This window comes from Ischnura elegans, chromosome 10 (genome assembly GCF_921293095.1).
Source record: "Ischnura elegans chromosome 10, ioIscEleg1.1, whole genome shotgun sequence".
Classification (NCBI taxonomy): domain Eukaryota; kingdom Metazoa; phylum Arthropoda; class Insecta; order Odonata; family Coenagrionidae; genus Ischnura; species Ischnura elegans.
In genome coordinates this window covers 63,528,450-63,552,336 of record NC_060255.1, presented here as the reverse complement: position 1 = coordinate 63,552,336, position 23,887 = coordinate 63,528,450, and the positions used below count along the sequence as shown (strand labels likewise).

General features: G+C 36.6%; 1 protein-coding gene across 5 annotated transcripts in view; it reads left to right on the top strand.

The window, feature by feature from the left end:
- The window catches only part of LOC124166550 (serine/threonine-protein kinase MRCK alpha), an 86,665-nt gene that overhangs the window by 15,077 nt on the left and 47,701 nt on the right, over positions 1-23,887 (top strand). For 4 of the 5 annotated variants that reach the window (XM_046544108.1, XM_046544110.1, XM_046544107.1 and 1 more), the window contains exons 5-18: positions 3,043-3,186; positions 4,044-4,166; positions 5,540-5,757; positions 10,039-10,157; positions 10,271-10,381; positions 13,610-13,761; positions 13,858-13,964; positions 14,537-14,699; positions 15,384-15,532; positions 17,041-17,182; positions 17,805-17,954; positions 18,812-18,936; positions 21,918-22,026; positions 22,661-22,809. In XM_046544108.1, the coding sequence (XP_046400064.1) occupies positions 3,043-3,186; positions 4,044-4,166; positions 5,540-5,757; positions 10,039-10,157; positions 10,271-10,381; positions 13,610-13,761; positions 13,858-13,964; positions 14,537-14,699; positions 15,384-15,532; positions 17,041-17,182; positions 17,805-17,954; positions 18,812-18,936; positions 21,918-22,026; positions 22,661-22,809 (1,961 nt within the window). The remainder of the gene's footprint in view (positions 1-3,042; positions 3,187-4,043; positions 4,167-5,539; positions 5,758-10,038; positions 10,158-10,270; positions 10,382-13,609; positions 13,762-13,857; positions 13,965-14,536; positions 14,700-15,383; positions 15,533-17,040; positions 17,183-17,804; positions 17,955-18,811; positions 18,937-21,917; positions 22,027-22,660; positions 22,810-23,887) is intronic. The other variant, XM_046544111.1, reaches the window with a different exon arrangement.

Here is a 23,887-nt window from a genome sequence, read left to right as displayed (position 1 = left end):
GCCTTTACGTGGGTACTAACCAATTCCTTTCTTCCCAAGAGATAGGACAACAATCGGGGCAATCTCAGCGCCTTAGGATAATAACCACGTCGTAGATTTATGGCCCCTTGCACACACACCGATTTTGGACGGCCGGTAAAATATCGGCCGTCCACATTCCAATAGTGAACAATGGGAGAGCATTGGAGCTTGCACACATACCGAACACGTGCCGGCACCGGCTAAATGCCGGTTAGCTGCCGGCCATTGTCACTGTGGATCGCCGTCGCCGGCTCAAAAACATAGCAACTTATCGTTTGACCGGTAAAAATCCGACGTGTTCCGAAGCATCGCTTTGCCGGTAAAATATCGGTAATTCGGTGTGTGTGCAAGGGGCCGTTTTTTTCCTTTCTGGGACTCCATAGGAAAATAGGAAATTATCAAGTTACAGGGGATCAATGGAAACGTGTTTCATCCCTACCCCATCTCACCATCTGACCTTTTTCGGTCTACCAGGTTCCATTCTCCGAGTTTCTGGAGGTCAAAAGCTAGGTGAGTCACCTTCTGAGCTCGATAATATATCTCGATATCTTTCAGCAATTGTATGACACGCACGAGGTTATAAAAAGAATTAGACCTAACGCGACGTATATCTGACAGCATTTAAGTTTTTTGAGCTCTAATTGATTGACACAAAGATTTATAGCTAAAACAAGGCTACTAATATTCAACTTAGTCCTAACAGCACAATTTCGGAAGAAACAAGCGTAGCATAAGCGCATTCAAACAAGACGAGTCGGACTGGAAACTTCAGGCAACGCAAACTGCGTATATCACATTGCTGTGCCTTCGCCTCTTCACTTTAAAGGCAACGACGTCACATGCAAGATCGGACGTGTTCTTCCCTTGCTCCTTCGCTCATAGCCTCGTAGCTTGAAATATGGAGCGCGCTCCTTCCCCTTGACCTCTCCTTCAGCGCTAGTCCAACAATGAACACACTCGTTCGAATTTTTTAAACCGCAGGTTTTGACGCAGGCGAATTTTCAGTTGCAAAAATCCTCATATTAGCGTCTGAAGATAGTTTTTGAAAAATCAGGTGCTCAGCGTAATGGAAATTGCTCGGCAAGACAGATGTTGACGAATCAGGTATGTCCTTCAAAACTACGCGTTTCTATACGTTTGATAAGCGATTAGAATATGCAGTATAAATGCCGCGGGATATAAATGACTCCTGGCAGTAAATTTAGCGCGCGCTCTGGAGCGAATCACCCCGCGTGATCTTCTCAATGTTCACCTCTGGGGTACCGACGTGACGGCGCGATGCTTACAAGAAATTCAAACAGGAGCATTTTAAAAATACATCACTAAGGGAGAAACTCCCCTACCTGCCGCTTGATTTTGACCCAGGGTTTCAGATGACTGACTCACTCTGTAAACCAAGGCCCCTCAGTTCCCCTTGGACTTGCGACCGGGTAGGGGAGGGGGGAAGATAAGAAGTTTGTGTAAGAGGCGCACCCCCATTTTCGGCTGCAATGTTTGGGAAAAAAGGTGCGCCTCTTACACGCGCTTATACGGTATATTATAATAAGAAAAACCCCTCAACATAGTACCTCTTTTTTTGTAATTCTTCATAAATAGAATGGAAAATCTGATCCCATGGGAGTCATTACCTTGCGATTTCAGCGATATTTTTCACAGCAGTAAATGAAAAGTTATTGGCAACTTTCCAGAATTTTCTAATTTTAATTAAAAGAAAATACAGCAGGCTCCCAATTATCTGGGTGTGGTTTATCTGTGTTGCAGATTATCCGTGCATAAGTTCACACTCCTTCGAGATTTTCCGTCATCTTTATTTAAAAAAATCAGACACAAAAATAGCAGGGTATTTGCATTATAATGCGTGGCTATACCGGGCGAATTATTTCCATTAGAATTCCCTTCGTAAAATAGGATTAATTAATTCACTTGCTGACAAGTGATAATTCAAGTTTACATCAACGTCTGATCTAGCATTGCAGATGACGATCAGCGGTGAGAAAAAAACTCTTAGAGTAATTTTAAAAGATTCTTCAGTGGTCAAGCAATCAAAATCATAAATTAAGAAATTTTTTATCTATTATAATTAGATGTATATTTCACATTCCAAATGCGTAATTATTGCCCTGGACTCGCATGCGGTTGAATACGGCCCAAGGGAACCGGAGATTTTGTTTACGCCGTAGTCAGTCAAGGTCAAACTGTGGAGAAAGGGAATTATGGTAGTAGATGAGTAGAAGTGAAGGCAATGGGGGAATTGTAGGTGGAGATAGCATGAGTCATAGTCAGGCACTTGCTTGCGTTGACAGTTTTGCATAAGCCCTGGTTTCCTAGTTGTCATTTTAGCTGAGTTTGTAATTTGGGTTAGGTGTCTTTATTAAAAATAACAAGCATCTGACAGATCTTCAAAGCCATACTTCTTCATCCTTTTGTTCCTCTGTATAATGCCGTGTATGTCTGAATATAGTCCCCCCTTTTTTTCCAACAATGCTTGTGGTAAAAGTAAAGGGGGGGACTATAGTCAAATGCATGTTTTACTTTTCCCGAAACTGAAGCCTCAAAATTAGGGGGGGGGGGGGGAGGACTATATTCAGACGGGGACTATATTCAGAGAAATACAGTAGTTGAGTGCATATAAATTATGAAGTTATTTCAATGCTCAGCAGCATTCAGATGATTTATTTTTTGGTTTATTATTGTGTAGTGCTATTTATATATACATAATGAATCTTGTTTTGCCAAACTAATTCAAATAACCATTAAAAAAATACTCAATCTCTCAACTAATCTTTTAAACCCTTTCATGTGACCATTTGTTCATGTAAGTGCCAGCGATTGACAGAGGTTTTGTGAATAGTGTTTCTTTCAGCTAGGTAAATTAGTGTTTCTTCTGTAAATTATAGGGAAATGACTCAATTTAAGATAAGAACTTATTTATAGTTGTGTGCCTCAGCACAGAGGTTTATCAGATTGCAATTTATCTCATCTTTTTGACGATTGTTATATTTTCCTGCTTTTGCTTTTTAGGCGATGGAGGATGGTCAAGGAAGATATGGGCCTGAATGTGATTGGTGGTCTTTGGGAGTGTGTATGTATGAGATGTTGTATGGAGAGACACCATTCTATGCCGAGTCATTAGTAGAAACATATGGAAAGATCATGAACCACAAGGTGTGTATACGTCTTCAACAATACATTTAATGTATGCATGTTTCTGGAATGTCTCTCTCACATTAACCTTTCCCATTGGTACCAGCCTTCAGTTTATTTAAACTAAGCATTTTTCTTTGTGGGTAAGGGTTCAAATCCTGGCAGTGACAGATTTTTCATAGAATGCCTCCTCCCTGCTTGAGTGGATTGTAGAAGGCCCTTCAAGCACTGCATTCTGTCCGTTGGATTGGCTGTTTACTGTTTATTACTGATTTATTTTCGTTAAAGAGTTTTCCGATGCTGATGTTTGTATCCGATGTTTCTATCCCCCCTTCCTCCCGTACTATTCCCTAATGATACCAATGACCTCAGCTTTCAGTTGCCTCTGCCACCAATACCAATCCTACCAATATTTTCTTGGTGTTACATTACTGTATTGTGAGTTGTGGAAATGTGTTTTTTCTTTTTTCTATCTACTTGTAACCTGGAAGATGTGAATGGAACTTAGAAAAGAAGATTTAATATTTTGTCTCACTACAAGTGTTTCTGTAAAATATTTAACATTTAATGTGGGCCTATTTATCTGTGTAATGTGAAATTATGAATAGTGTCTACTGAACTGGTAGTCTTTAAAATTTCCATCTCTCTGATTATTGGGTGAATATGTGGTGAAGCAGAAATCTACTGTTCTTTTTAGATGGTTGCTATGCTATGCTTAAGTTTGAATGCTAGAGCTGATGCCTAATTTGGCATTGAATGCGTAAATGTATTTTGCGTAAACAGATAACTAAGCATGCCCTAGTGATTTGTATGGTGTCTTGTCATGTAATTTTCATTTAGGGTAATTTTTAATCCTGGATGACTTTTTTATTTTTCAGAACTGCTTTGACTTCCCGTCAGATGTGGGTTATGATGTTTCTAATGATGCCAAAGATTTGATGAAAAGGCTGATATGTAGTTCAGATTTTAGGTTAGGACAAAATGGAATAGAAGACTTTAAGGTAATTGTCATTTTAAAGGCTTGAAGGTTGACGAACCATTTCGAAATAACTGTTTAATGGGATACCATCTATAATGATATTTTACATTAATACTTCATACCTCTCTTTTTTATTGCAATTATTAACTCTCTTATTGCCACTTACTTGGAGTGGTATTCACAAGAAATGCTAATTTTTTTTAAATGAAATGCAACGCCTTGGAAGGAAAATTTTGGATAACTTCGTAAACTAGAAAATTGTCAGCCAAATTATCGCAAGTTGACTTTGAAACCACTTTCCTAGTTGTTCTTAGAAAAATTTAGGATCTGATGAAATTGTATCACATAATGCTGTTTATTATTTATCATTAGATACACAGTATTGTTTATTACTCGGAACAAATTCTAGATGTTATGCTATGCTTAATGAGGTACATCCTGTGTTCCCTTAAAAAAATCCCTCGCAAATAATGATTTGTTACTATTTCCTAGGCAAACTAGAATCATAGGTGAAATTTGATGTGATTGTCCAGTGAAGCAAACGTGTTACGTAATGATGAAAAGGGAGTGCAAAAATTCAGAGGAATTAAGTGATATTTTAAAATAATTAAGTCTGGGGGAATTTAGGGAATCTTGATGCAAGTTTCCAAGTAGGCTTCCGCGGAGATTATGATGATATCTGGTGATTTTTCCGGGTATTCTTCCGCTTTTATCCATTTTGTAGGACTGTCCTACAAAATGGATAAACGCGGAAGAATACCCGGAAAAATCACCAGATATCAATCTTGATACAACCCTAATTTTGAAGCTGGACATTGATAATTTTCAAATTAGTTTTGGAATTATTTATTTTTTACATTATGAATATGTGTGTTATCTATGAAGTCAATGTATTCCTCTAAGCAACTGAAAAAATTTCTTTGTCTCCTATCAATAAGTCACCATTTCCTGCAGAATTTAGCTTTTGATGCCAAAAATCCTTATTTTGCCTCTTCATATTTTTATTTTCATGAAATGAATCAGACAAGAACTCTATACAGACCACAATATAGTATTTACTGTAACTCGACTGTTTTAAAAAGCCCTAAGCATCATTTTCAAGAAGTTGACACCAAACGTCATTATCAACCTATTGATGATGGTATTTGGTGTGTCAAAACAGCATTGTTGCATGTTGTCAACATGTTGTCAATTTTATGATGGGGAATGTGCTAAGCTGATGTATTATTCATTTAGTATGAATTTCCTCAAATTTTACCCAAAGTCTCAAGTTTCATTGTTATTATTTGTTAATTAATTAAGGATTAGGAAACATGACATGAAGTGTGCTATGCAATGAATATGAATTTCTAGTGGCTACTTTTTCGTTAAAAAAAAGGATATTTTTTCTTCCAGAACCATCCTTGGTTTGCTGGTTTAGATTGGGACACAGTGAGGGACAGTTCCGCCCCATACGTTCCAGAAGTTAGTTCCCCAACGGACACGTCAAACTTCGACGTCGATGAGACTGACGTCCGGGCTGGGTCGTCAGATGCTGTTCCTCCCGCTGCTGCCAATCCTGCATTTACTGCTTTACATCTTCCTTTCATCGGTTTTACTTTCACTCAAGGAAGGTGAGGAACCTTTTGCAGGCATTTTTGGTGCTGGTGACATTTGTATCCCAAAGTATCTTCAGCAGACGAGTGAACTTTGCAGGAAAAGTGTATCTTATGATTCGCCATCTTACAACATATGGAACCTATTATAAGTGGGCTCATTTTCGATACATATTAATTCTGTATTTTTTAGAAAAGTGACGAATGCTAATAACTCCTTTGAAAAATCATCACCAAGGCTAGCTGAATGAACTTTTCCGATGAGAATTATCATTGCCTGGTATGTCAACTTATGCTGTTGCTGATTTTTCACTTGGGGGAATAATGTTCCAGCAATATCAAATCGATTTCTCAGCCAATCAAGTGCATAGGCATATCTCTCAAAGTATTTTTGGTGGACGAATGAAATTTGTTGGGGATGTGCATATTATGATTCTCCATCTAGCACAGATGAGAATGTATTTTTAAGGTGGGCTCATTCTCAATATGTGTTGATTATGCATTATCTAAAAAAATAATCAGTGCTAATAACTCCTATGGTTTTTTTGAAGTTAACCGTAAAACTTAAAGACAAATTTATTATCAAGTATACAAGAGAAGCAGGTAAAAGCTGTCGAATCTTTTCATTTTTTAAATTTGATTGATTTTTTTACAAATAGTCTTATGATAAAAGCCATTATCCACATCGCTAACAAAGTAATCTATTTGAATTTCGCAGATTGTGCTATGAAAAGTATGAAACATGGAAGCAATTTAACTACTGCAACACACATCTTTTACTTTTTGATATAGGACAATTGTTTGTGAATTTGATACTCTCGAGTCATGATTACAGTTTGCTGTTGATTTCCAAAAACAGTTTTATTTATATAATATAATTTTAGTTTCATTGTTGTCAATTGATGAAGTAAATTTGTGGTCGATATAGAAACTTATGATTCTATTTTGATTTTAATTCAAAATGTGATAAGGTTGGATGTATCACCACAACAGATTGATGAATGAAAGAATCTGATGAGAATAATCATTGCCTGTTAGGGCAACTGATGCCGTCATGAATTTTTCACTTGAGCGATTAAATTTTGACAAATATCATTTTGAATTTTCCTAAAAAAGATTTAGGTATATTTTAGTAACTCTTTCCTCATTACAGATGAGAGACTGAATGCAAGAGTTTCATCCAAAGATGAACATTTTAGCAAACTTTGATAATTTAAACCTCTTCTTTGGATTGGCTGCTCACACCACCTGAAGCATTGTTAACAGCATAAAAGAATTGTACATCTGGATTTCTTGTCTTTAAATGATGTTTTGAGGGACTTTTCATCAAGTTGAACAGCTTATGAACACACAGTCAAATTGCGTGACTTCATAAACATTCCTACCATCAAATTGAACTTGCTTGAAGAATTTGAGCGCCAAAATACTCTTGTTTGTGTGTATATTCATGGTGGAGAAAAGTTGTGTCTTGAAATTTTAACCCTAGATAGCTGACGCCAGTAGGAGCCGAAATTACAAATGATTTTTAGGTCGAAATCGCACAAATTACAGGAGCTTGAAGCCAAGCACTCCAATTGGTTTCACTGATTGGCTGCGAGTTTTCTTTGTTGCCAGATGCACGGGCGCAGCTAAGAATTAAGGCTAGGGGGGGTTTTAGGTGCAATTAATACTTCGGGGTGTGTGGGGTTTTTGCATATCCGCCAGGGTAAGTGGGAGTTTGGGGGCTCTCCACCAGAAAAATTTTAAGATTAATGATTCAAAATGGCGAGTTTTACGGCTTTCTGAGGGATATTTGAGTAATCCTAACAATATCCTATAAGTAATACTAATACATTAAGTAAAATGGATTAAACTTAAAAATTTCTCAAAGCTCTGGGGGGGGGGTTTATCACCCAAAACCCCCCTCGCTGCGCCACTGGCCAGATGCTCTGGACAACTCATACAGAACCCGAAACGTCGGCTGCCTTAAATTTTGGTACCTGTGCACTAACCCGAAGGAAGTTCATTCATTCTTACCTGAAAAATTTTTGCTCGCCTAAACTTTTTCTGATTTTCAATGATCACTAAAAATAGTAGTCATAGTTTTAATTTCAAATGCCATGAAATACTTATGTCTGGAGTAATAATTGTTTACCTTATGCATAAAAAAGTAGGAAACTACTCAATTGGTTGAAACACTCACATTTGAATTATTAGGTCCTGGTTTGGTTCCAGTGTATAGCATATTTTTTGTCTTAAGGATTTTTCCTGATTTATTTTGAATAATAGGGTAGTTTCCTTCATCAAAGAAAACGAAAGGCATTGATTGCGATTCGTTACCCATCAATAGTGTATTCATAGTATACCAATTACAGTGGAACTTGGTTAGCACGTTCCTCCTTAGTACGTTTTCCTCCTTAGTACGGCGATTTCCCTCGGTCCCGGTACCATCCGAACAAAATACAGGTAAAAGAATTTGGTTAGTACGTTTGAAAAAATTGCGCTTTCCTGGTTAGTACGCTCAATTGCTTGCCGTGACGCAACCCGCAACTCGTTCTCTAGTGTCTTCTTAAGGGTCGCAAACGTCTGAATTCATGATTAAATTTATTATTATTAGCCATTAACATTCTTCCATTCATTCCACATCTCTTTCTTCTACCGTAATTTATCCAAATGCATTTCTGAATTCTTGTGACGTGCTGAATAATAAAATGCGGCCATTTTTCGGGAATGTCTGACTATGAAAAACTACAGCCAATAAGAAGCCCCAATTTTCCCCACCCCGAGCTCCTCACCTTCTGTTGCCTTCGGAGCGCTTGGGAGTGCCCACTGCTGCGCACAAAGTTCGTGAGTGGGCAATTGTTGCTATTGCACGAGTAATCATGATGAAGAAATGAGTCTTAACGGTATTAGACAATTCCCACATTATCTAAAGCAGTACTGCTCCATAAACTCGACGTCGTGCGTATTTACTTGACTACTGTTGCGGGAGCAGACGATCCTCTGGATCTCCACGCGAATCTTAGCTTAAAAATACTTGATCTCGGAACGAAAGCAGATGACATTGGACAAATTTTGAAAGTAAATTTCAACTGTTTAATATAAAATTTTCTTGTAATTACGTCGTAATATAATAATCTTGCGTGTCATCAGTCGATATATCGATCGATTTCACAATCGAAATGGTATCATTCCAGAAGCGAATGTCTACGGCTGTTGCCGTAATTTGAAAGTCAATATAATTTTGCCCAATTTTTATGATGTTTATAAAACCAGTTGACTTACTCCGCGTTGTTGTTATATTCTCCGAGTACGCTGTGAGAAAGAAAAATGACTTGTCTTCGCTTGTCTGAGCTTCACTCGTCCTCGTTCTGTAAATATATATAGGATTAATCACGGGAGATAGACGCCGTAATCATGAAATCGTCTCCGGGATGTCCATGAAAAATTGCGATTTTTATTCACATGGTATTGTTTTTCATGGTAGCGCTCATTTTCTTGATTTTAAATGTGAAAAGAGTTCAGGAAGGCGATCCTATGAGAACTACCGATAGTAATTGTAATTATGACGACTTTTTCACTGATTGCAATATCCCCGACTGCTATTATTTACTTTCCTCGTTAGTACGTTTTCCTGGTTAGTACGTTGATTTTTCGTGGTCCCTTCAGAAACGTACTAACAAAGTTCCACTGTATTTGGTTTTAGAAATACCGGTTTAGACGAATGGCAATGGTCCATTTTTATCCTCATTTGAAAAAGGCCAGATTGGCGCCCATGCGATGCCACTCCACGTGACATCACAGGGACCTAGTTTCTATACGAGTAGATAGGAGTTATACATTGTCTGAGATTACCAATGCATGAATGAGGCGCAGAGCTCAGGGAAACGTCTTAATAATCACTTATTAAAACTAGCTAAGGTCGGAAAGTTTTCTTCGTTTGATAAGGTATTAATAAACCTTATTTAAGCCAAGTGCTACCAGCTAGCAGGGTACTCAGCTACCCGCTAGCAGCCTGCGTCGTATCAGCGCTCAAGCCTCCCTCAAGGTCACCACACAGGGCGGCAGTGGGAACGAGAAATACGTCACACGGAGAGATTTCCCGGATTTCATACTTACCCGTCGCGTTTTCGCGCGCTTGAAAATTTTCACTTTCCATTTAATCGCGAAAAATAGATATCGTCAATTAAAAATATAAATGCGTTAAATACGTACTCCAGGAGTAATAATCTTTCGATTTAGGCAATAAAAAAATAATAGGAAATCACCCTATTGCGATCCTTTTTAATTATTTATCAATGGCAATTTTATTTTTTTCAGTTCCATATCTGACCTTGGATCGTTACCAGGTAATCAGACAAATGCAAATAATTCAGCTGCCGAAAAGCGTTTGAAGCAGTTGGAAGAGGAGAATCAACATCTTTTGAAGAAGATTTCAGGTACTGTAAGCATGTGAAATGTGATTTTATTTTGTGAATGTCTTAGCTGAACGCTAAATACGAATGACGCTTTAGTGCTGGTGGCTCTAGATGGTACATGTCTCTACTTCTAGAATTAAATGGGACTACAGCTGATGAAGGAAGGAAAATTTCACCAACATCTGAAGGGAACGGAATGAGGAGGTTGCAGGATGAAATAAATATGTTAACTAAAAGGAATAGTGGTTAGTAATTGAAACTGTGGACAAATACTACTTATTCTTTATTATGACCTGTCTCTTTGATATTAAGTTTCCATTTACTTGACTATTAGTATTCATACACTGTTCATTACTTTGCACTTTATTAATGTTGTATAAACAGGTCACATGCACTTGTAACAATTTCTGATTGGAATTGAAATGAATGTTCGAAGACACTACTGTTATAAATTTTAGATTTTTATAGCTTGCTTCACTAACTCTTTCTCTGAAGGTCACTCAATGTATTGCCATATGCAAAAATTGCTTCCAATATCTGCTGTTGTTGCTCAAATAGTCACTGTTTGTGGACTTGTAAAGTGTGATAGAAATGGGTTGCTTTTCATATTCTACTTACTTGTATGACTGATTTTGGCAAAAGCAAGGGGATGGCATGGTTTACTGTCTTTTATTTGTCTTGGCTGATGGAGCACTCCCTCAATGGAATCACTTGGTTCTGAAGTTTTGTCATTTTATGAAGTAACATATGTTTTATTAAGGAATTTCCTTCTATAATACCAGAAACATCATTTTCCTTTGACAAGAATTCCACTATTATTGTATTTTACTTACTAAGTAGTGTGAAATAAAGGAGGCTAGAAGAAGCATGTTTAGGATAAGGACTGTGCGTTGAAGTGTTGCCTTTGCCTTGATCATGCATGTTAGACCCAGTATGGATATGTTTGCTTGAAAGCTGTAATTTTTCATATTGATTTTAAATTACTCTGCAAATGTTATATCTTGATGACTTAAGCCTTCTTAGGTGTTCTCGTGTAAATTATTAATGCTTTAATAAGTAATTGACGGAATCATTTTTCCTATCCAAGTCTTGATTTTTTTCCCTGTGGATGGTGTTTGAATTGTAATTTGCCACTGCTTAATCATTTATGCATTCTTTAATGTTAGCTCAAGATTAGAGTATTTTGTGCATTTTTTTGGAAGTTGTGTGAAAGAAAATGATTCGCTGCTAAACAAAATCCCAAGTCTCAGAGTGGTAATGTGATTTTCTGCTGAGATATCAAATAATAACTTTGCAAAATTATTATTTCACTGAGATACTCTTGCAATATTCCCAGGCCTTTGACATATTTTTCCAGATTGCTATGCTATTTGCAATGCAAGAAATGCAATTTTTTTCTGTTTCTGCGGAGCAACTTTCAGTAGAGGTTTTATTAGAAGAATCTCCAAATATTTGGTTCCATGAACTTCATATTAATGACCGCTATTAATTAATTATAAAAAAAATTAGGAATCTAATGGACATCAAAGATGACTCTTTTATGTCCATTTGATTGCCAATGTTTTTCCCCCCTCTCCCAATGAATTTTTTTTGTGCTTAGTTGCAGTTATGTTTCCTTGTACTGTGACCTCTTGCCCTTCTGTTTTGATATTTCTCAGACTTCCCTCATCCCTTAGACTACATTTTTTTCTGGTCTTAAAATTTTCATTGGTGCAGTAACAGAAAAAAAAACATCATTTTAAGGAATTTTTAATTTCATTACTTGTGTCCAATGCATATAATGATGCAATTTTTCAAAGCAAGCAAAAGTGTAATGATTAAATCTTTCAGTGATTGAATTTTAAGTTGTTGTTTTACTCATGGAAGACTCTCTGTCTTTATTGGCCCAAAACCATTATAAAATACAAATTCCACATTTAATGATGATTAAAGATCACGGTAGAAAGTGTTGTCACTTTTGTTAAACACTAAGCCATGATACCACTTGTAAATCATGCCTGTGTCTAGTACTTCACACTTAATTTTATAGTTATTTGTATTTATAAGAAAATATGTATTCCTGCAGGCTTGTATTGTAAAAAAATAGCATTTATCCATTGATGAGTTTTAGGGATGAATCAATTGTTTTTAATGTAAGTTCTAATTTCTTTTTGTGGAATTGTTTTTCACTCCCAATTTTCTCAGTGAATTTTTTCATTTTCATTGCATAATTTTCAGAAGCTTTTAATAATATTTGCAATGGTTATATAAAAAATACCAAAATGAATACATAATCTTGTGTAGTAAGTAGTGATAGGTGGATTACAAAATTTTAGTGATTCTGATACCAATTAGGGTTCTGACATTTTGATTCCGATTTTACCAATACCTTCAGTCAATTCTGATGCCATAGGCTCTAAGAAAAATATCACTTAATTCCAGGCAACAGGACAACCACGTAAAAAATTATTACCCTGTGAAAAAATCAGTTAACAAAAGCATCACTCAAATGATCACATGGTATAAAAATATGATTGCTAAATTTCAGAACTGATTTTATGTTTCATTAATGTCACACAGGACAATGGTATGGAAGAAACAGTTGTTACGCTTATTCGAATGTGTTTTGTTTTTACGATTACGTGGCATGAAAATTCAAATGATGACTGTGAGAAGCACGGTTATATATAAAAATTTCTGGTGTGAAGTACTAATGGAATCGGTATTGATTTTTCACCTTTGTAAATTCTCATTTTCAATCTCAATTCTTGGCATCAAAATCGAGGAATCAAATCGACCCATCACTATTAGTAAATAATCGGGTTCATAGTTTCTGTCATTTTAAAATATGTAATTTGAATTATGGTGGTTGAAAAAAACTTTCTGACTGGATTCTGCACTAATCATTTCCGTACCAATTTTGTTTTGACTTGGTTCCCATTCCAATTCAAAGCTTAAAAACTGGTAGAACTGTGAATCTAACGAGTGAAGGGGCTCATCCCTAATGAGTTTATATATGTTGTATATTTACTTTCCTCTTTTCAAGAATATGCGGTTGTAGTTCTTTTTTTAAAAAACCTTGACAGCTTCATCTTAATATGTAATTTAGTCAAATTTTAAATAAACTTAAGTCAAATCAATTGATATCGTATTAATGGATCAGTCTTTTATGCTTTGTGTATGTTGCTTGCTTGGTTGTGAATACCATATAATAACGAAGTGTTGGTGTAATAATAATGTATAATTCAAAATGTTTTAAGCAATTTTCATTTACAGCTTCAGTTGTCAATTCATGTTTTTTGAGCTTTGAGTAGTAAAATTTCTGTGTTGCTAATCGAGTAGTGTTGGTGGCATAATGAAGCATTTATTAACATCCACACATTCTCTCCTAATATTCTGTCATTAATTGTTTTATATATGTATTTATATTTTCTTCATCCACATAATGGCAACTGTCCAAGCTAATCTTTTTTAACTTCTGGGAAAATTTTCAGAACTTGAATCACAGTTGAAAGGTCTCGAAAGTCAGCAGTCGGCAGAATTGAAGCGAGAAATAATGAGCAATGATACGGAAAGTGCAATGAAGGTGAAAGAGCTAGAAAAATTGATTCGGATATTAAAACAGGAAAAAGAGGAAGCTCAAAAGGTATTTTAATTTTCATCCATGTATAATTGTGAATAATGAGTAATTTAATATGATTTTGAAGACAATTTAACAATTTGTTCTTTCTTTAACTTGTAGGAAAAGCTTGACGTACAAGACAAATTGAAGCTTCAGGACAAGGAGCTGAAGGATGCCCTTAGCCAAAGAAAATTGGCAATGACTGAATACACGGAAGTTACAGATAGGTAAGCTACACATCTCACTTTTACTTGGAATGCTTCTGCCACTGAATTTCTTCTCATTTTTTAAATTCATTTAAGAACCTCTGAACTCTGGCTTTGCACAGCAAGTGTTTGTATCCTTTAAGTGCAAGAAATATTTTCCGTTGATCATACTGATTCAACTTACCCCCTCTTTCTTGATTTGAGAAATTTTTGAGAAAGAGAAATTTTTTAAATTTAAGAAATTGATACCATAGTGCGGGCTGAGTTCAAATGCGTTTCGATGTATAATCATCGATCACAACTAACCTATTGCATCAATATACTCAATTAACAAGTTAAGAATTCTTAAAATTGTATTTAACATTTCAAATAGAAATAAAAATTTCCATCATTAATTGTTCATTTGAAAATCACTAACTAATAACTTTCAAATTTGCCCCGCTTGGCCGGCGCTGCCCTTATCCACACCCTGGGTAGATATTTCATGGCTACTTATTTTGTGGCCAAAATATGATGGTTTTACTTATATGAGGTTCGACACGTATTATTTTTACCTCCTTGAGCAATTTTAAGAAGAATTGATTTTTCCTCAGGTTATCAGAGTTGAGGCAGCAAAAGCAGAAGCTCTCTAGGCAAGTCAGGGACAGGGAAGAAGAGTTAGAGGTTGCCATGAAGAAGGTCGACAGTCTCAGGCAAGATTTAAGGAGGGCAGAGAAACTCAGAAGAGAGCTAGAGGCCAGGGTAGAGGAGGCACAGGTAAGAACATCTTTAAATAATCTGCTGTTTGTATTGTGGTCATTATCATCATTGAGATGGTATTTGGCTTAAATTCATTCTTTATTATATTTTAATATGCGAGGTAAAATTTAGTGTTCCAATTCAATTACTGAAATAAGGAAAAAAAAGTGTTCGACCCATCTGTAAAAACATTGTTTTTCTTCCTCGTGTAATCCTGATATAAAATTGAACAATTAGAAACAATGCTTGCACACCATCCAGATATGTAAGTTAGGAATGGTGAATACCTATTTAACATGAATGCATTCTCTATTCTAATTTATGTTTCTACTTTCTTGGAAGAATTTTTATAATTTGGGTTCCTAATTATTAAAATTTTAATGAAAAGTCACTTGTGTATCCTTAAAATATGCATTTAGCTCAGAGTTATGGTGTGTTCTCAGAGCTTATAAATTCATGTGTGTACTGGTATCCCTTGCTTAACCTGAGAGATACCTCCATTAAAGGTGTCGTGTTGCATGGATTTTGTATCAAGCGAGAATTGTTAAGGGGAAGTTAACTTTACACTTTGAGCTGCTTCAGACTGACTTTTCTGGGACAATTCCTAAGTGTTTTTTCATGCATAACAGTTAAGAATATATAGATCCAAGGTACTGGATGAGTATTCAATGCATGTATGTCATGACATTTTCCAATTTTTAGGCGGAGGCTGGCAAGGAGCGAAAGTTAAGGGAGCGGAGTGAAGAGTATTGCAGACAAACTGAAGAAGAGGCTCAGAGGCTGAGGCAAAGGACTGGCGCTGGCATGGAAATTGGTGGTCCTGGCAGCCAAGCTGCTCAGGAGATTTCAAGGTGCAGTTTCCCCTTATTTTTGACAAAATTTTCCGTGTTTGCTGAATAAATTGCAATTTTTTTAAACAATTTAATGAGGCTAGTAGCTTCGATTAACTTTGTAAATTTCAAGTCTGGTAAGCTAAGTCTTGTGAATTGGTAGACATGCAGTTTTGGGAAGCGATGTAAGGCAGGGAAAAAAATTGAGGTGGGAACAGGTTTTTTTTGGGGTGTGGGAGGGAAGAGTGAAAATGTGGAGTATTGCAATATCTTTTGTGAGAGTTTCATCTTCTTTTGAAGGCAGGCATTGTTATCTCCAATTCCATAGTTATGGTGTCTTTCCTGTGGTGGCTCGATCTGGTAGTCAATGGGCTAATTCTTGTCCTTTTCAAGTCTTCTCAAATATAATACCTACCCCTTCCATTTCCCTCTGCTACCGCTAACCTTCAGTGAAAGTTCTTTTTGACACCCCTTGCCAAGGTCTAATCCAGTGAGTTGTTTCATGTTTTATCTGGTGGAATTCTAACATATTAGTTAATTTAAAGTTACTTACAATTTTCACAATTAACATAAATTCACTTCCCACACCCAGTTTCAATGCATTTTGTATTATCTTCAGGTTATGATTTACAGAATGAACACCTAAAAATAATATAAAATTCATTGAAACATATGGAATTCCAAGTAAATGATCAACGTATAGACCCTCACTACAGCTGTGCTGAACAATTCTTTTCCATGAACAGCTTCTCTTGAGCAAAAGACTTTACCATTGAATATCAGCACAAGACACCATAGGTGGAATACCTACCACATGGAACCAGAGACAATGTTCACAGCTTTCATAGGAAGAAGACTCTGCTGCAAAAAACACTGGGATATCCAACACCCAACCATTATGCCTCCACCTTTTCCTCCCACATCACAAAAATTACCCATTCCTACCGTAAGCTTTTCCCTTTCTCGCCCAAGTCCTTCCCACTAAATTTATGCCAATGCCTGAGACTTAGCTTACTCCAAAATGATAGTATCGAAACTAGTTTTTCAGACACCCAATTCGTGCTTGAGAATAGTATGAAGGACACTTCTAGCCAACAGTCCATCCATCAGATGGGACATTAAGCTGTGCCCCCTTTTGTGCCTTTTGATTATAGGAGGCTAAAGTCAGCACTGGGTTTTTCTCTACTCTTCCTTGCCTTCCCTTCTCATATGTCACAACTGACCTTTGCTGTTGGTTGTCTCCTCCAAATACTGTACTAAAAACTAGTTATCTCAATAAATTAGAAAAATAACGAATGGAAATTTATTCAACAGCACATGATGGAATGGTTTCACCACAGCAACTTAATTGCCTCAATTTATATCATTTTACACTTCATCAGTCATCGCAATTATCTCCTACCTCATTTGTCCCACATAACTGAGTTGACTAAAGTTTTTACTTCTCTGAGTTCCTAACCATGTATTTCTCAAATTATTGTGTTTCACGTTATTCTATTCTGATGAAAGATGTATACTTCCTTGAATAGGTTAAAAGCTGAAGTTGAAAAGGTTGAGGTGCAATACAATGAAAACTTGGCTCAACAGCAATCAAGGTTCAATTTAGAGCTATCCACACTTCGTGACCAGCTTCAAGAAGCTGAGAATAGGAGGGATGCCTTGGAAAGAGAGGTGAGTGTCTGTTTTATTGTTAAAAAAATACAAAATGATTTTAATTATCATTTTATGTACTTTGTGTATCTTAAAAGGCATTAGAAAAGAAGCCGGTATCATTCATTTAATTCTGCTCAAAATAATTCCCACAGCTATCAATTATAATAACGTTTCTGTTTTATTTGCATTAATTTTGTTTGTTTTGTGAGTGTGACGATAATATCAATCTTTTAACCTAGAAGTCTAATCATGTTCATACTGCATATAGTTTTTGTGGAAATTTCTATGTTGAACGATCTAGTATCATTACAGCCTATACCATCGTAATACATTTATACATATTTTATTTCTGTATACCTTTATGAATTTATAGAGCACATTCTGATTGTAAGAAATAAATATATATTAGTATTTTGAAGCCTGAGAAAAACTGTAAACATTCAGTTGACAGGGAAAATCTAAAATCAAATATGTTTCATCTATCTCTGCAGAGACAGTGTTTTCCTTTTAATTTGGGTTGTGGATCACATCTAACTTCAAATTGATGTATTTTTTTATCAGGTTTTAAACCCATTTACTAAAACCAATATATTTAACTTAATTATTATCAATGGAATTAAAACAGAATTTTGCTCGACAGGTCGGTGTTCTTCGGGAGAAACTGGAGGAGGCTCGTCTGGAGCAGTTCACTGAGAGTGAGGAGACTCTCTCGGAGGTGAAGCGCATCCACGAGCGAGAGAAACACATCCTCATGGAGGACAACAAGAAGCTGATGATGGACCTGGATGCGGTAAACTTCTTTCTTCTCATGCATCACCTTTAAGGCCTGTTAATAGAAAAAGATAAAGAAATATTTGGAAACAATTAGTGTGTGATTACAGTTCCATATGGTCCTAAGGTGCCCTTATTATTATAGTTTTCTACCGGTTGTAGTAGGTTTGTATGGAGTATTTATAAATTATTCCCGCAGTCTCCATTCCGATCATGGACATTTTCTTCCTCCTCCTCTCCTTCCTACCAAATATTCCCTTCTTCCCTCTTTTTGCCAAATATTCCATCTTCTTCCTTCTAACACTGTTTTTAACATCCCTTGTCTGCTCAGTACTCACTCCATCCAAACCCTCTATCTCCTCTATATCTCATCTCGAAGCTTTCTCTCCTCCCCCTCTATACCCAGCTCCTTGTTGTACATCTTCACCATTCTTTTCCACACTCACATTTTGAAGGCTTCTAGACTCTTCTTGCCCTCCTTCCTTAGCATCCACTTGAAGACTGTATATGAAATTCGAATAATGGATAACTTTGCATCAGAGAAGATCGAATAATGTAAAAAGCTCATTATTTGAGGTATTCAGTGATTCTGCTATTCAAACGTCCCATCCCTACTTTAAACTTATTTACTCAAACCAATATTTAACTTAATTATCTTTGATGGAATTTGGAACAGAATTTTACTCGGCAGGTTGGTGTTCTCTGAAGCACTCCTCTCTAGCCTTGACTTCCAGTTCTTATATGACGTTCCTCTCATCAGCCTTTTGTATTCATGAATTCCTCCTTTGCTAGTGCAATGCTTTATACTGTTGTATATGCTATGATTCATCTATCTCCCTTATTGATGTCACATTTTATTTCTCTTTTTACAATCAGTTAACGGAATCAGTGAATCGTATTCAAGGTGAGAGGAGGCAAATTGAGGAGGAGTATGAGGAGCTGAGGAACAAGAAAGAAGCCATTGCCCAGTGGGAGGCCCAAATCAGCGAAATCATACAATGGTACGTTAATATCTGCCATGGTTTTATGGTCAAGGCAACGATGTGTGAAATATGGATTTAGAGTAGTTACAAAAATATTTTAATGAAAGTAAATATCACAATATAATAACTAGAGATGTGCGAATAGTATCCGCGAATACTCGAATACCTCGAATATTAGAAAGTATTCGATATTCGAGGTTTCGAATAGTTATGCGAAAAGTACCACCTCGAATACCTCGAATACTTTGAATTTCGCGTCATACACTGTCGCACGCACGTCGTTGGTAGTTTACTCGGAAAAATGTAGAGAACTGTAGTCATTTAGTGCTCGCCGCGCCGTTTTACGCAAGTTGACGAATTACTTCAAATTCGTGGATTTTAGCGGTGAAAAGAGTTCGACGAGGGGAACCGAAAATGGTCGGGTGAAAAAATCCGAAAATCCCCGATTCCCCCCACCAGGAGAACCTCAGTGCCGTGGGATAGCAACCTTAGGGCATTTCCCACGATCCGCTATCCCCCTCCATTCAGCACTCGCCTCACCCACTCTGACGCTTTCCTCTTCTCCGAAATCAAACAAAAGGTCCCAGCTCGCGCAGGGATCGCATTATGAAGACCACTGCTTCGAAAAAAATATCGAGTTACGAGAACAATAAAAGCGTGTTTCACGCCCTCCCCCCTTTTCTCACCCACTAACCTTTTTCTGGCTACCTGCTTCGAAGTTCCCCATTTCTGGAGGTCAACTGCTGTGTGAGTACCGTGGGATAGTTACATTAACGTATTTCCCAAGATCCGGTATCCCTCTCCATTCAGCACTAGACCCCCCTCTGAGGCTTTCCTCTTCTTCGAAATAAAAAAAAGGTCACAGCTTGCGCAGGGATCATATTACGAAGACCTTAGCTTCGAAAAAATACCAAGTTACATGAGAACAATAGAAACGTGTTTCCGGCCTTCCCTTTTCTCCCCCACTGACCTTTTTTTTCCTACCAGCTTCGAAGTTCCCCATTTCTGTGGAGGTCAACCGCTGCATGAGTCATCTATTAGCACAAAAGGTGTCTAAGAATGACTTTCGTCAATTGATGTTACACCTTTAATGAATTGAAATATTAGTAATGTGCGCGTAATTTCAAAAAGAATAAGACCAAACACGACGTATTTCTGAGTTTATTTAAGCATTTTACGCAAAGAAATAAATGTCAAAATACGACGGAGACTTAGCATTCTGGCGAAACTCGATATGAGCAGCAGAGCTTCTCGGAAGTTGATGCGGTATTTTTTTCCGAAAGCATATATTAAGTTACAATTAATGAGTGGTGCTATAAATCTTTATTGTTACAGTCCCAGACAAAGGGATATTTTCTCAGAATATTTGGTTTCTCCCTGATAGCAATTCCAATTCATCTTCTTATCTCGTGAGAAATCCCAAAGATGGACTGAAAATAATTGAAGAAAATCCGGTGGAAAAGAGCTTGTATTTTGCAGAATGCCTCAGATTGTCAGCTAGCACTTGGCAGCAGAAGTGGGGGTAAAGCGATGTTAGTTGAATTAATTATATGCCCAATTGTTTCTATAAAATTAAAATATTCATTAATCAGCTAAATTCCTGTTCGAATCATTTAAAGGAAATCAAAATTATTCCCCAAAATCTTGTGTTGCCTGCTGCATAGGCAACCGAGTCAAAAATTCCAGCATTCATCATTTAGTATTCGAGGTATTCGAAATTCGAGGTATTCGAATATTCGAGCAATGATTTAATATTCGAATTCGATATTCGAATTCGAGAAATCTGCTATTCGACCCATCTCTAATAATAACCTTGGTCCCACAATGACTGTTTGTCCCACCTCTTGTCTTAAGAAGAGTGCTTGATGTGTTGAAACAGGTTGAGGTGTAGTAAATAGAAAACTGAGGGAAAATAGAAAGTTGGTTCACTTGGCAGTTTTTTTTAATTCTCAACCTCCACAGTGTGGGCAGTGAGCCACTTTGCTTCCTCCACACCATATTTCCTCTGTCACCTCTGTCATTTTGGAGCACAAATTTGTCTCTCAAAGCAGAGTAGCAGTCTCACAATCTTGGCCACCTCAATGGATTCTCCGGCCAGAAGCAAACTGTGGAACAACTACCACAACACTCACCAATTGGCTTCAGCTATGACATTTATTGAGATTTATGCTTCTAAAAGAAAATAATTTTGTGAATGAATTCTGGCTGGAGGTGACTCAGTATGACGCACTCAAAATAAGGCAAAGATAGCAGCAATGGATGGGCCAAATTTAACATAGCAAACCTAGAAAATTCAGAAGGACCAACTGTCAAACAGTCAAATGGCTACAACTACTGTGGTTTGGGATAAAAAGGGGAGTTGCTTGTGGATTTCATGTTGCCAGAAAGAATGATGAATGCAGCTGTTAAGTGTGAAACATAACAGACATTGCACAGAGTCATTAAAAACAAAGAAGAAACATGCTAACTGACATCTTGGAACTTTTGTGATCAATGACAACACCAATCTTCACAGTGCTAATGCTGCTCAATATCTCCTTGAGAAATATCAATGGGACATTTTCAGTCACCTACTGACTTCCATCTTTTCGCTGGATGAAAGATGTGACTTGGAGGGCATATAACAGACAACAAGCTTCATGGTAACATTAAGACTCATTTAAAGTCTTTGGTGGCATCATTTCATGGAAAGGATAATGTAAAACTTGTCCATAGGTATGGCCAATATTTCATTTATTCAGGTGATTATATAAAAAAAATAACCATAAGCGTACATAATTTTTAGCAATGATTTTTCATCATACACTTTGTCTTTGATATATTGCCCATTGGAGGACGAAATAGCTATCCTGGAATTATTCATTTTGAGATGAATTTCCTTTCAGTTAAATGCCAAAAATTGAGCCTTTCTTCAGTTTGAAAATGCAAATTCTATTGCTAAATTTTATGTTTTCCTTAAAGGAACTTTCCTCACATGTTTTTTAATCTTCTCTCTTCAGGGTTAGTGATGAAAAAGATGCGCGGGGATATCTTCAAGCCTTGGCTACAAAAATGACTGAAGAATTAGAATTCCTGAAACATTCAGGAGTTGCCTCTGCACCCACAACTGTAAGTAATGATATTTTGTTTTTTTCTAATGCTCTGATTTTTATGGTATACTCTTTCTATTATGTGCTCTGTGAAACTTAATTTCAATGGGAGAGGGATGGGATAAGGTTAAAAGTTAAAGTTTTCAGGGAAAGGGGGGGTTACCAGATTTGGGAAATGAGGTAGGGGGTATGGGTGAGGATTCACTGTTGAAGGTTAAGGTTAGGCTATGGGAGTGAGGGAAGTGGTTCATGATGAAATGACATAGAAAATGTGACGGAAAAGCAAGCTACTTCGAATTTCCTGTATGAACTATGATCTTTAGTTCCTCAGCAAACTTGAATCACAGGTGAAGTGGCCATTATTGGATGAGCAGAGCAAAAATTTTATGTAATGATGGAAAGGAGAGAGTGAAAAAGTCAGGAAAATGGAGATTAAGATGTGTGGGAATTTGAATTTGAAATTTTGGAAGTTTTGTTGCAATCCTGACTCTAATCACTTGCTAAAGGTGAAGTATTACTGTATATACCTTCTGTCAAATGAAAATTGAAAGGATTAAAATATTAGAATATCATACATGTGAAGTATCAATGTGGTGTGTAATTAATATAATTGGGCTGTTTTTATGAATTATTGTGATTTCGTTCAACTATAGGACAAGAACTGGAGGAACAGGAGATCTCAAAAACTTGATAAGATGGAACTGCTGAATCTACAGAGTAGCCTTCAATCAGAAATTCAAGCCAAACAAGCCATAGGTGAAGAGCTTAGTAAAACTAGGTCTGAACTTGTTGCTGCACAAAAGTGAGTATTAATATTTTCAGATTATATGCACAATATCAGTGAAGTAGTTAATGTAGACCACTGGATGGTATAGTAACTATAATTGTGTCTGACAAATTCAGTGCTGGGTAGAGATTTGCTCTAGGAATTGATGTAAATGGCCTGAATTGACTGTGGGAGAGTTGGAAGTTTGGTATTTAATATTTTTTTAACATGTAATTTTGAAACCTTGTATTTACCAGCTTTATTTGTTGCAGTTGTAAAAACTGCCACAAGACAATTTGTCGGCCTAACTTAGTCCAGTAGTAATAATAATAAAATTGTTATTTTATCCCCATTAGTCTCAAATGCATTTAAGCCCCAAACATAGTTTCATTGGGAAGAAAGTCTAATGTATTAAATAAAATCAAATACTTAAAATAATTTTTAAAATCAGTTACTTAAATAACTTCTTGAAAACAGCATTGGCGGTCCTTCAGCTTGTAAATGGGCTGTCAGTAAAATGATAAAACTTTTCATGTCAGTTGCCATTATGATAGAAAAAAATAAACACGTAATAAAATCTATTTCTAGAAATCATTGATAGTAAGTTCCGATTTCAGTTTGGTTCCTGGGGTACATTCTCTGTCTGGATTATTCATGTTTTCCAATTATTTGTAGCGCCCTTCCCCATCGCTAGCCCGGATAATCAGGAGTGAACTGTATTTGCAATGAAATCTACATTTCATGAACCAATTATGTGCAAATGATTAAAAGTCACTGATGGAATTACAGGAAATATGTGCTAAAATGTTGTGGTCAACATGTTAATGATTTTGGCTAGTTTATGATGAAACCTGCCTAAAATAACTGATCAAGTTAGCTCATGAGTGGTTTGATCAATGTCATCACGCAAGACTAAGTATACATTGTAAATTGTGCCAAGAAAAGTTTTCAAATGAGGGTTTTGAGCTAAATTAACTTGTTACCAATTCTTATTGGCTTTGGTTCTGATTCTGGTTTTAAAAGCAAGAACTAGAGCGACAAAAATCCAAAAAAGTGAATCAATCCAAGGTATAATTTATATTTTGTGCTTAAGCAGTCAGAGTAGGTGAAAAAA